The 13,357-nt window shown below is 41.3% G+C and overlaps 1 protein-coding gene across 4 annotated transcripts in view; it reads left to right on the top strand.

Annotated features, from left to right (window-relative positions):
- The window catches only part of Fndc3a (fibronectin type III domain containing 3A), a 145,404-nt gene extending 135,939 nt beyond the window's left edge, over positions 1-9,465 (top strand). For all 4 annotated transcript variants that reach the window (XM_085698709.2, XM_085698710.2, XM_048422138.3 and 1 more), the window contains 2 exons: positions 315-442; positions 6,991-9,465. In XM_085698709.2, coding sequence (XP_085554835.1) covers positions 315-442; positions 6,991-7,305 — 443 coding nt within the window. In that variant the 3' untranslated portion in view covers positions 7,306-9,465. The remainder of the gene's footprint in view (positions 1-314; positions 443-6,990) is intronic.
- Positions 9,466-13,357: the final 3,892 nt, after the last annotated feature.

The following is a 13,357-nucleotide window of genomic DNA, read 5'->3' as shown; positions in this document are numbered from 1 at the left end:
CTGGTGAGACTGCTGGGGCAGCTCCTGCATCTGATTGTTAAGCAGACCCCAGCTAGTGCGGCTGTCTGTGGCGAGCCTGCCTGATGTCGATGAGTTGTGCTGCTCGTTCACTTGCTCCCTATCCAAGTCAGCGTCTCATGGCTTCATAAAGATTGCTGCTGTTGTTTTAAATTACTTCACATGCCTATTGCAAAGTTTTACCATGTATGTTTATAACTTGCTTTAGAGATCTGATTTTAATTAAAACAAGTATCTGTGTAATGTGTCCAATTAAATTAAATAGAGCTGATATTATTTATGTTTGTTTCATCTAGCCCCCAAAATAGAGAAAATAAATGATCACATTTGTGAAATTACATGGGAATATTTACAGCCAATGAAAGGTGACCCAGTTATTTATAATCTTCAAGTTATGGTGGGGAAAGATTCAGAATTCAAACAGGTATGTATCAAGATACCATTTTATATGTACATAATTTTTAATCTTTAGTTTTTATTCTCAGTAGAAGATTTGACTGTATTCACTTTCTAATTAAGAGACATTTGTCCAGTGAATACTGCTTTCCAGCTATCTTGGAACTCACAATATTTTGTGAATGTACTGTCCTTAGATAGATTATTCTTTGATCCTGCAGTGATTCATTAAGCTCAAGCTCTTTGCCAGCAATCAGGACACAGCAGTGAGAAGTCCCTGCCTTCATGGAAGTCACAGTGTAGTGGAAGGACACACCTCAGTATACGCTATGTCAGATGGTTGCAAGTACACCGGGAAAAGATAAACTGAGTCAGAGGACTGGGGAATACTGTAGTTTCCCTGAGGAAGTACTGTGAGAGGAGTAACCACGAAGAGGCCCAGGGCAGCAGAGTGCTTGTTAAATTTCATCAGCAGTGAAGGGAGCCCTAGGACAAACTTGATGGAGTCAAGCAGTTACACTTCTCAGCGGTTACTACTGCAAGCCCCAGCCCACCTCAGTAGCTGACCTACACAGCAGGCTTGATTGTTGAGCCTTGCTGAAGCCAGACTTGATGTTCCTGGTTCCCCTTCAGCACTCCAGCCCCTACAGACTTAGTCTATTGAGAAGTGAACAGTAAGGAAGCCATCATGCTATGATGGAAATCCTATGTGGAAATCATACTGAGATCCACGGGTATGCAGTAACTTTTACTCCTAGTGAAATTAGAAGCCAGGAAAGGATTTTTGTTTCCTACATCAAATAGTTATGTAATCAGACACACTTTGATTACATTGTTGAAATTGGAGTAGGACAAAGACAGAAGCAGAGAAATCAGTGAGGAGGTTTGAGTAATAATAATTATTATTATATTGTAATGTGTTTTGAAGAACATCTAACAAGATGAAAGTCTAAGAAAGACAGTATGTTAAGTATTGTAGTTAGTAATCTAAAGTGAGTAATCTCTGTATTATTGCTATTATTATCCAGTGCTTGACTGTAACAGTATAATTATATAGTGAATATAACAATAGCCTTGTATGATGCAAGTCTAGGGGAACTGTCACTTTCCTGGCGAAAACTTTCCAGGACAACTTCTAGTACAGAGTAGGTTAGTGTTTCTTAGGAAAATCGATGACCAAGACAGTCTGCAACCATTATTTTTCATCTGCTTGTTTTTCCCTTTCTGCTGTCACCCTTCTTTAGTTTTGAAGGTTTACAAAGTGTTTTTATTGTGTCCTACAATTTCTTTTCCCATTAGAAAAACTAATCATCCATCTGCTTTATTCCAGCCTTATGATGTTATTGTAATAGAATTTTCATGTATGTATTTGTCTTCTTTAAAACTTTATAGAAGTACAGTACGTTAACTAAAATCAGAAAGGGCTCCCAGAGTTAAATTAGGCATACCATTAAATCATCTGTTAATTGATTTAATAGTTATATTTCAAATTAATTTATAGATGAGCAGTTTTACTTCCCAGGAAGAAGCAAAATTAATATTAAAGAAAAATATAACTGTCTAACTGCATGTTTAAAGGAAATAGAGACCCCACATTTTAGTAGCATACGAGTTTTAATAAGTTTATGTTACTACATGAAACAGTAAAGCTAATTCTAACTTAACTTTAAATCTAAATTAGTATCATTTAAGATGACTAATTATAAAACTGAAAAGGCTGACTCCCCCAAATCTCACTCTTGCTGTCGTCCCTCTAAGTCCCTAGCACTTAACCAAGTCTTATAGCTTACCGGCAAGGTAACACTCCGGAAGCTGCAGATAATCTGAAAAGAGTTCCGTGAGTTTTTTGTTTCATTTTGTTTTTTGTTTTTCTGGGATGTTTGTCATTTACTTGATGTTCAGTATGCATAGGACAAGAAATGTAGGGGAGCAGAGTTACTGTTCTGAGTCACTAAGGATGTTCTGATTTCAGGGAACTTGTTTAGATTCGAGCAAGCACAAAGTGCAGGATAGGTAAAAGCTTGGGGTATGACTGCAGTCCTAGCACTGGGGAGCCTAAGGCTGGAGGAATAGCCATGCAACCAAGTCTTAGGGGCCGGAAACTCCCAAGTGTGAGATTCAGTAGAAGACACCAGGTATTGATGGGTCTCTGTTCTCAGCTATAGGTATTTTTAAGAAAAGGATTATTACTTTAAATTACTAGTTTCCCAGCCGACCTATAAAATCCTGATTAACCTGTAAGGTTGAGTCCTGGAAGCATCAGGTACTATAACCCTAGGGCAAGCTCAGAAACAAATTGGTTCCTGTTTTACCTCTCTTCATCCCTTCATCAGTTGGTGGCTTTGCCCAGACCTTGCTGCCCTCTTGGCCTGTGCTTCACCTGACTTTACTTCATCTAGAGTTGCCCCCTTCTCAAGAACAGATTTATTGTATTGCCATTCTCCCTGAAACACATGCTTACCCTATGTATTGCTTGTCTTCACTAGATGCTAGGAGGGAGAGTCCTGGGTAAACTTAGACAAGTCAGGTGTCTAGTGGGTCTTCAGGCCTCTCAGAAGTGCATTCGTTCAAATGGTGTTCCTGAGAGTCTAAGAAGGTGGCATGTGAAGTATAAAAGGAAGATAGAGCCACGTTCAAAGGAGTCAAACAACCTGGAGGTTTTGCAAGTGCTGGAAAGTCACCTTGAATTCCCTCATGAGCAGTTGTATGTGAGTCCCTTACAGAAGAGCCAGAAGGTTGTCAGGCCTGCTTGCTCCAGCAGCTCAGAGCATTCATGAAGGACTGCTTAATAGTGGGGAAGTTCCATTCAGGAGAGAGGGACCAAATTTCAAAGACACTTAGGAGCTATCACCAACCCAGGCATGGTCCACCTTTGAAACTCAGAGTGAGAGGCCAAGAGTACATGAACTGGGTAGGGAAGGGCTAGAATTCCTGCCCCAACATAAAAGTACTGTTAGTGGTTGGAGGGCTAGCATTAGCGGGGGTCTGTGCAGAAGCAGAGCCAGTGGGATACAAAGACATGAATTTGCTCAGTGGAGGCTACTCATTTCTGCAGTCTGTCACCCATGAACCTGGGGCCCAGGAAGGCTCCTGGTGTCTTTGCAGTGCAGACAAACCCACAGACCTGAGAAGCAGGAGTGCCAGTGGCTTAAGTCCTAGCGGAAGTCCATGCCAAGTGTGTCTCAGCCAAACAGAGATGATAAACTTGCCTTTCTTTCCTCTTTTCATTCTGCTCACATATGGAGTGGTGCCCACCCACATTGGTCAGTTTATATCCTGATCTGTTCCAAACCACTCTCAGACACACTGAAGTGGTGGCACACTGTCATCCGAGTGTCGCTCAGCCAGATGACAGCGGAGCATGAGTGTTGAGACAGAGGCTGAGTTTCTTTTTCAGTGTAGCTTTGACTGTCCTGCAACTTACTCTTTGTAGGCCAGGCTGATCTTGAACTCACAGAGATCCACCTGCCTCTGCCTCCTGAGTACTGGGATTAAAGGCGTGCACCACCATTACCCAGCTTCCGGGGTTTCTTAAAGGCAGTGCTCCTCAGAGTACACAAAACCATCACTTACAAGTATTATCTTATCATGTGACCATATATACACTGTCGTGGTAGTATGCTTATACATTGGGATTTTTAAATGTAATCAAGTGCCTAGTGCCGTATCTTAAGGAAATACTTAAGTGATTTGTTTTTGGTGGTATTGGCATCAAGCCTTTGTTGTTGGCATTATCCCATATAAAAGTACTGTGTTTCCAGAATCACTCCTTTAATACTGATAAAAATTACACGTGTATATTCAATACCAAAATTATGAAAAATCTCACAGAAAATAACAAAATCTGTTCTTGTTTCATGACAGCTTCAAAGGTAAATATACATTTGTCCTTAAAAGATAAGAGCTGTTTTGAGCCTTATTGTGAGTTCTTGATAAGTTAAATCTATGTGACCACCAAATGAGTTTTTAGAAGATATGATTGATACAGAGACATAAGATACTGAGTTCATTCTCATTGACCTGAGGCCCCAATTATTTAGTGAGAGAAGGGGTCAACATGCTATAACTTGCTAACTTGCTTCAATTCTTTGAACTCTAAGATTTAGCCAGTTCTTCTCAAGCCCTTCAGGCTTACTGAATAGCTTCTTGGGATATGTAAGCCCTTTGTGTTACTTCTAGCAAGTACCTGTTTTCTTTAGTTATGTACCTCTGGTCCCTGTGAGACACCACCCTGTGTTCCTCCCAAGCTCTCCACATAGAACTGAAAACGTGATCTCATCATCTTCTTCCCAATGTCTTCAGTATCCACAGCAGTCATTATTATCTCTGTATTCTTTTTTCCTACCAACTCATATTCAAAACTCACACCTAGGCTTAGGCCCATGGAAGACAGTATCAGGGCCTCACAGCCCTGTTCTACAGCAAGAGCCCAGTTCCTTTTACAGCCCTCACGCAGTTTTATGATGAGTATTCCTTAGACACCAATGCCACAACTCCTAAGGTGGACTCTTTGAGTTAAAAACCTAAATTTAGAGCCAGGCATGGTGGCACACACCTTTAATTCTAGCACTGGGAGACAGAGGCAGACAGATCTCTGAGTTCCAGGACAGCCAGGGCTACACAGAAACCATGTCTCAAAAAAACAAAAGAGTTTCAAACTAGTCCATTAGTGTATTCTTACACACACACACTCTCCGCTACACCCTGTCATTTGTCACACTAGTCCATTAGTGTATTCTTACACACACACACTCTCCGCTACACCCTGTCATTTGTCACACTAGTCCATTAGTGTATTCTTACACACACACACTCTCTGCTACACCCTGTCATTTGTCACACTCAAGACATTTGTTGAGGGCTTTTCTTCCCTAGCCATATTATCATACTCAGTTTGGGGGAGCCCAAAACTTAAAAAAAAAAATTAATTAATGCTCTAGCAGGATTCTGAGGTCAAGGCAAGCCTAGGCTTCAAAGCAAGATCCTGCCTATCTCAGAAAGAAAAAAAAAAGACAAAAATTAAAAATGACTCCATCATAATAAGATAAATATATGTTTCTATTAAAATGATTTTATATGTATGTACTGCTTTATATTAATGTCCTCTATACTATGTAAGCTATTCTGGCATATCTCAGACAGTCCTTCTTGGAACAGATCAGTACACATTTTACCCAGTACACATTTTACCGTTTCCTTAAGATTCATCTTATGGCTTCTTGAAATAAAAGTTCCTTTTTCTTGTCAACATCTACATTTTCACTTGACGTCATTAATTTTACAAATTTGTTAGATACCTACCACGTGCTGGATTGTAGAGATATTACAAAAAATGAGATGAGATCTTACACTGCCTCCTTGAGCAAACTTATTTGTTAAAAGTTAGATTTACAACACACATATAATTGGAACAGACAGAATACTTCACAGTGCACATGCAAGTGTCCGTAGATGTGACTTGTAGGCCACCACCACCAGGAAGAGGCGTGATATTCTGAGCCTTGGTTTTTTTGTTGGTAGAATGAGCAGAGGCTCCCTGGTGAGAATGATAATGTCTGTGAACCTCTGCTGTCAGCTGGGCACTGCTAGCACTTTAACAGGCAGTGGTTCACCTTAGTCTCATAACTGCCATAGAGTTAGCTGTCACTGTGCCTAGTGTACCGAGGTAAGCTCTCGCCAAGCTATGATGCCACCATGCAGGGATGGGGTCATAGGGCAGCCAGCTCTGGTAGACGACTTCCTCTTCCCTAAGACACCCCACTGAAAACCATGTGATTCCTGTAATGTTTATTTTTCCTCTAAGGCATGACCACCGAGTTAGGTTTTAAGATTCTAGTCTGATTCCAAGTCACCAGTCTCTCTCTAAAGTTGACAAAGTGATTCACAGTAGATTCCTGTAGACAACTTCCCTGCTGTTGTTTGATTGGACAGATGTTTCACAGTGTGTAGAATTTCACTGCCTAGGCAGTCTTGGCTTCCCCCTAAGTATGAGGTGAACAAGATTACACAATCTCCTCTCTCATACAGTGAGTTCATGAAGAACAGGAAAAGATGACTTCTTTTTCATTTGCTTTAGTAAAGCAGGGCAATGCTTGGGAACTGATCTCTGTACTTGATTACTCGGTAACTTACTTGTAAGCTGTGAGGTCACATCTTACATCCTCATGCCTGCAACATACTAGCCAGTACTTTAATGGGTGGGGTGTTTACAAAACGTCATGTAAAAGATGAAGTTGAGGCTAAGAGATGGCTCGGTGGGTGAAGTACTTGCCATCAAGCTGAGGACTTGAGTTTGAGCCCTAGAAGCCACATAACGACCAGGTGCAGCAGCATGTGCCTAAAACCCCAGAGCTTGGGAGGTAGGCACAGTAGAATCATCAAGATAGAGACAGGTTCACCAAGAGACTCTCAGAAACTAGTAATGCATAAAGCAGAGAGTGATGGAAGACAGTGAGACGGAGTGTTGCCCTGGCCTGCCATACTCATAACCTTTATGTCTAAAGTGTCCAGAACGTGATGTGCTGGTGTTCTGTCCAGGCTTCTTATCCCATTCTTCTTCCAATGTTTCCTTAATAGATTTACAAGGGCCCTGACACTTCATTCCGGTATTCCAGCCTTCAGCTGAACTCTGAATATCGTTTTCGCGTGTGTGCCATTCGCCAATGCCAGGACCCTGTGGGGCACCAGGACCTGGTAGGTCCCTACAGCACCACAGTGCTCTTCGTCTCTCAGAGGACAGAGCCGCCGACCAGCGCCAGCAAAGACACTGTGGACAGTGTGCGGACCAGGCGCACCCTCAGCGACGAGCAGTGCGCTGCCGTCATCCTGGTGTTATTCGCTTTTTTTTCCATTCTGATTGCCTTTATCATTCAGTACTTTGTAATCAAGTGAAAATATAACTTTATTTTTAACACTGTATTACATTTTATTTTGTCATGTACTAAAATTATTTCTGTATTGCTTTTACAAAATGGTGGCATTTAGCACTGGCATTGAGACTCTATATTGAAACATAGTTTTGGCATTTTCAGTGCTTCTGTCGTTAGGCAAAGGCTGGCACTTCATGAGAATTCAGCCACAGAAACATCATTTTGGGGAGAGCTTTTCATTTTGTTCTTTGATTGGGACTTTTCCCCCCTTTTCCTTTTTCTTCCTCCTCCCCACCCCCCTTGGATATGCCTTCTAGTAGGACAAACTTTCTAAAGGGCAGCATTTATGATTGTTTTGACCAGTTAGCATAAGTGTAACAGTGATAACCACATCTGTTTGTTTCCATGATGATTGCCATGTGGAAATTTCAAATTGACTAGAATTTACACTAACATGCTCTACGAAACTTGTTCAAGTCTGATGCTGTGAAAGCAACCTAGTGCTATATTTCTACCTCCTCATTTGTCTTAATTGTTTGGTAAGTGGGATTTTGATGAATAACTGGAGGGCTTAGCAAACAAAAACTGGATGAAGGAATCTGAGTGAGAAAAGGCTTCCTGTTTGGCAAGTGTGGAGTTCTCCTTACACTACACGTGAGTTCACAAGTTAAGTCCGAGAAAGCACAGACCCCAGAAGGTACTGATCTTTACTTGAACAGTACCTCTTCTTGGGATTGGAGAGCAGAGAACTTTTAAATAGTAACTGAATTTGAATCTCATTAAGCTTCTGTTTTCTGGGCCTTTAAACTGTGTGTGTGTGTGTGTGTGTGTGTGTGTGTGTGTGTGTGTGTGTGTGTAAGTGCATCCATGTGCATATGGGCTGTGTTCAAGACTGTCAGGTAAGGAGACACGTGTCCACACTTGTCATCTGGTCTAGGCTAGCTTGGAAGGACTCCCAATGGTTTTTGCAGCATCTCCTATAACTACTGCCGTCGCCATCAGAATTTCTAATCAAACTCAACCTTTTAGTTTGGGGTACCAAATCTGAAGACAAAATTAATTTGCACCAGTAAACTTCAAGCTGCTTTCTTTCTTGAGAAACTAATGTTTAATGTATAATGTCTGTTTGGATACTGTTCCAAATCGTTGATTGCATGTGGGTACCGTTGCATTAGAGCACTTTGCAAATCGCATAGTTCATTGCTGTCTTGTGAGCTTGCATTTGTGAGTTGATGGATGATCAGATTGAATTTTGTTGTATCGCATTGTACATCTAGCCTCGATGTCAATGACTGCCAGTAATAATACAGTCTGCAATGAATTTATATGAAATTTTTGTTTTATCGCATCTGTTACCTGTAGACATCTGTAACTAGCTTCTTTAATTTATTATTTGAATTTTAGAGTAGTGGATCACTAATTTTTAGTTGCTGAGGTTTGCATTTTAGTGATTGCTAAACACTCTGTCTGTCAAAAAGAAACGTATGTTTTGTGCTTTGAAGATCTCTGAAGAACTTCCCTTGTAGTAGAATGGGCATGTATTGTAATTGTTTTATGTCAAATAATCTGCGCTGTAGAAAACACATTAATGTTTGTTCAAAAAAAAAAACGATAAACTTGGCCTCTCCAAGTGGTAAGAAAACTCTGTCACTATAATATACTGTATGTTTACATTTTATTTAATCTCTTACAAATAGGGTGATGACTTGTCCCCCAAACAACCGCGATTACGATTGTTTTCTAGAAATTTCTTCAAAGTGCCACATTTGGCAGTACAAATGAGTCTGAGTGTAAGAGCCCAGAGATTTCTATAGAGTTGAATGTCTACAATGGTAAAATGTGCCACACAGTGGCTTATGTTTTTCATAGTAATTCAAATGAACTCCTATTTTTGATAGTAAATGTCATTTAATAGTGTACTCGCCATTTGAGCCTCACTGCAAAGTTAGTGCAGAGGAGAAAACAATTTTTAATGTAATCTTGATTTTACCTCATATACTGTACATTCCAAAAACTCAACTTTTTAAAGATTATAGATACACTACCAAACATATCACCTTAAAATTGTATAAGGTTGAGCTTCATACAAGTGAAAAAATATAATCTCATAAGAATACATAAATATGTAGCAAAAGTATCTGTAAAATCCATGGAAAATAAAAGTTGTATCATTCTTTTTTGAGATATGGTTTTTTTTATTCATAAACAGTTCATCATTGGCTGCTTGTGTAAGAAAGTGAACTATCTCCTCCCTCCCAAGGGGCTCTCAACAGTTTCCCCATGGTATTGAGCTGCAGCCTGCGCGAACACATACTCATTATTCCAGTAGACTGGAGAACGAATTAGAAGCTTTGCCCCAGTGCTCAGGAGGCAGGTGCAAGTGGGTCTGGTCTGTGAGTTCTAGGCCAGCCAGGGCTACGTAGGGAGACCCTGCCTCAAAATAAAAGAATTTAAAAGCTTCGTCCTAATGAATTCATCTTGTGCAATTCCTTAAATGTCTTGTTCACATTACGTAAAAGCTGATTCTGGTATAAACTTCCCATTGGAAAGAAAAGAAGAAAATTCTAGTCCCATCTCCTGAGAGACAGAGGCAGGAGGATATTTCAGCCTAGGAGTTAAATGCCATGCCGGACAGCAAGACTCTAAAGAAAAGAAAAACTTTGCCCAGGAGGAATAAAATCCCTGACCCCAAATTCCTCATCTGTTAACATTTCTCCACCACCAGAAGCCCAGAGCCTCCCTGTCACTGATGCCTCTGGGTCTACTCCACTGAAAACACTCAGTCCCACAGGCCTCCTCCGGACTTCATTGCTATTTTAGCGAATCTCTGATTGCCACTGTGCCATGTGCATGGTGCCGCAGTGAAGCTTCACATCTAGGGTGAGCAAAGGGATCAGAGCCATCACTCCACAGTAGCAAACACGGACGAGAACATCCTTGTGGAGGGCATCAGAGTCCCGCACAACACTGCACCTGCTGCCTCTGTCTGGCTTTTTATACATCGGGTGAGGAGATTTTTATACATACGCCTGAGCTTTCCAGGGCTTAGCTTCTAACACAAGTACCTTTCCACTAATGTGAAGCAGATGAAGAAGAACTAGAGAGGCCTCACGTGTGGTGGTCCAAGGAGACAAGCACACAAAACTGGCTTAAAACCCCTGATTCTCTACCATCTGAAAAGGTGATGTCTGTCATGTTATAATCCTTTTGTCTAGGTCATCATTTTCTCACATATGTTCTTTATGTTTCTGCTTTTAAAGTCAGGATTATCTATCATGTAGCCCAGGATGGCCTTGAACTCCAGTCCTGTCTCCATCTACTAAGTGTTGGAATTGTATATGTGCACCAACATGCCCAATTGTTCCCTGGTGGTCTTAGAAACAACGCAGGAAAAAAAAAAACCACACAGTTGTGGTCATGAGACAGCATTTACGGATGAACCTTCGGGTGTTTAGATGTTGCAATGGCAGCTTTTCATCTCATGGTTTAAAGGGTAAGCTCACCCCTGGCCACACTGAGCCTGCCTCTGTTCCCCAGGAGTAGCTGAGATCAGCGTCCCCTGCAGAGTGACAGGAAGCTGTGCCATCAATGGATCTCACCTGCATTTGTCCTATCTCTGCTATGCAGAGAAACCAGGAGACACCTGAGCCCAGATCCATGTGATGGTCACATCCTAGAGGTTTGTTAACCGAGAAGCGAGTTCTGGGTCACCCTGCCAGGTTCCTCTTCCTAAGCCAGCTTTGCTTAAGATGCCTTTTCTGTGACTAGTAAGATCACCCAGTAGTTGAAGGCACTGGCAGGCAAGCCTGTGGACTTGAGAGCATCCCTGCAACCCCACATGGCAGGAGAACTGCCTCGGCGAGTTGTCTTGAGCAGCACATACAAGAATCAGTGTGTGTGATTCACACACACAAGCCATTTCTTGACACCTGGAGTCTAGGAAATAAGAGGCTGGGTGAGAAGACAGTGGCTGCCTGAGAGTAGGGAGAGCTGTGAGTGCACACTGTGGACACCAGCTCCAGACCTGCCCTACCTTTCCTGCTTTACAAGTCATACTGAAAATGGGAAACCTAACGTAAAATTTCCCAGATCTGGTTTGTTAAATGTTAGGAAATGCGGGCTGGAGATAGCCTAGCTCAGTAGTAAAACCCCAGCGTAGTGTGTGCAAGGCTGTGGGTTCTAACCACAGGACTCCACATACAAGTAGCAGATGTGTTACAAAATGTGTCCATTGCTGTGTGTGGCTGTTCACATTTCCATGGCTGCCTCAGATAACTGCCCTTCTGTGGAGAAGAGGCCAAACCTATGAAGTCATCTGTAAAATTCAAGTTGTAGACATTCCCCCAAAGCCTTTCTCACCTGTCCTCCTAATCTAGTTTCTGGAAGACTTCCAGCAGACTCCGGCTCTGCTTAGCTCTCCCTATAGCTGCTAATGTTAATATGCGCCCAGCAGGAGGCCACAGTGCTCATTGGCCTTACCAATGCACTGGGCAGCCCCAGCCTTTCTGGCTCTTAGGCAGATACCAAGAGGCTTGTTACTCTAAGCCATTAAAGATTGAGTTAAAATATGCGAGGGCTCTAATAGTATGCACTAGGTCTTGTAATCAGGACATCCTAGTCTGACAACGGCCTAACAAACTCCATAAGGAGCCTCTTCGATGCCCATCATCCTGTTGAAGTAGATTGGTGCTGCCAGGAGCAGAGGTGTCTCATTGTCATGAAAAACCCTAAGTTCTTAAAACCTTTGAAACACCGTATTCTTGAAAGGTTTGAAGAATGCCTATCTATCTGAAATATATCTCTATACATCTGGAAAACCTGACTAACATGACTACAGGTTTGACTATTATAAATGACTATTAATCTGTATTTCTTTTCTCTACATTACATTTTTAAATGAGCTGCATAAACACAATAACCTTAAACATGAGCAGAAATAATATAACAAAATTGAGCTTAAATTTGTATCAATTGACCAAGATCCATGCCAATGCACAGTATTTATCTCTATATTATACCCCCTTTATATGTAAACAAACGTTTATAAACAATATTTGGGAATTTGGGTCTAGTTCTCTACAAACTGCGTCCTGCTTTTTGTTGGGTGAAGTACTTTGGGAGATTCACAAAGACCTTTTGGTGGGGGGGGTCTTGGCCCATCAAATCACATTAGCAGGTAAGGAATCCACAGCTTTCTATCCTCTGTGGAAACAAAAGGAGAACCTCTTTTTCAAAGCAACATATCCTTAGACCCAAATTTTGAAGTCAAGTTACCTTTAAAATATATATGTTGGTTTAGCTTAGTAGCCTGTACAATTAAATGTCTCTCTGTATTTAGCTCATTCACAGTCAAAAAGTTCAAAGAAAACAATAATATATATAATCCAGACTGTGTATTTTCCATCTTTATGTGGCTTTCTTTACTCTTTTATGACTGTCTGTACTCTGTCCTTTAAAAACTTTACTGTTTTTTATAACTGTCTATACTCTTTTCCCTCTCTCCCCCAAGTTTACATACATTTATTCAATACTGTGACACATTTGGGGATCTTTTTTTATCTGAATTTGTCCTTATTGCGCATCTGTAATTATTTTTTGACCAGGAGCACATTTTTTTTTAAATGCTTAACAGGCGTGACTAGGACCAACTCCATGGTCCCACCTGCTTGCTCTGCCCAGTCTAACAAGGTGGAGGCATGTTTACTGCCAACTCTGCAAGTCATTCTCTCTGCCCCAACTCCAGGGAGGCAATGAGTCTATGTCTCCATTAAGCAAATTGTAACACGCATCACATAGACCCCATTTAAGTGCAGGACCTACCAAAAAAGCCAGAGCTATTTGTGCCAGCACAAACCAGGATGCCCTCCCCTAAAGAAGCCACACGGCCTTCACTGCCAATGCTGAGTCAGGAAGTCCTCTTTCAAAGAAACCACGTGTCTGCTTGCTGCCAAGCAAACAGAGCCTATCTGAAAATATGTTACCAAAAAACTTCTTGGCTCCCATTTTTGTGGGTCTAGAAACCTTTTTTAAAAAAGCTTTCTTAGACTTTAAGTGGAAATTTTTGCCCCTATGTT

The sequence above is a fragment of the Myodes glareolus genome, chromosome 12 (genome assembly GCF_982192425.1).
Source record: "Myodes glareolus chromosome 12, mMyoGla1.1, whole genome shotgun sequence".
Taxonomy (NCBI): Eukaryota; Metazoa; Chordata; class Mammalia; order Rodentia; family Cricetidae; genus Myodes; species Myodes glareolus.
This window is presented reverse-complemented; position numbering and strand designations above follow the sequence as displayed.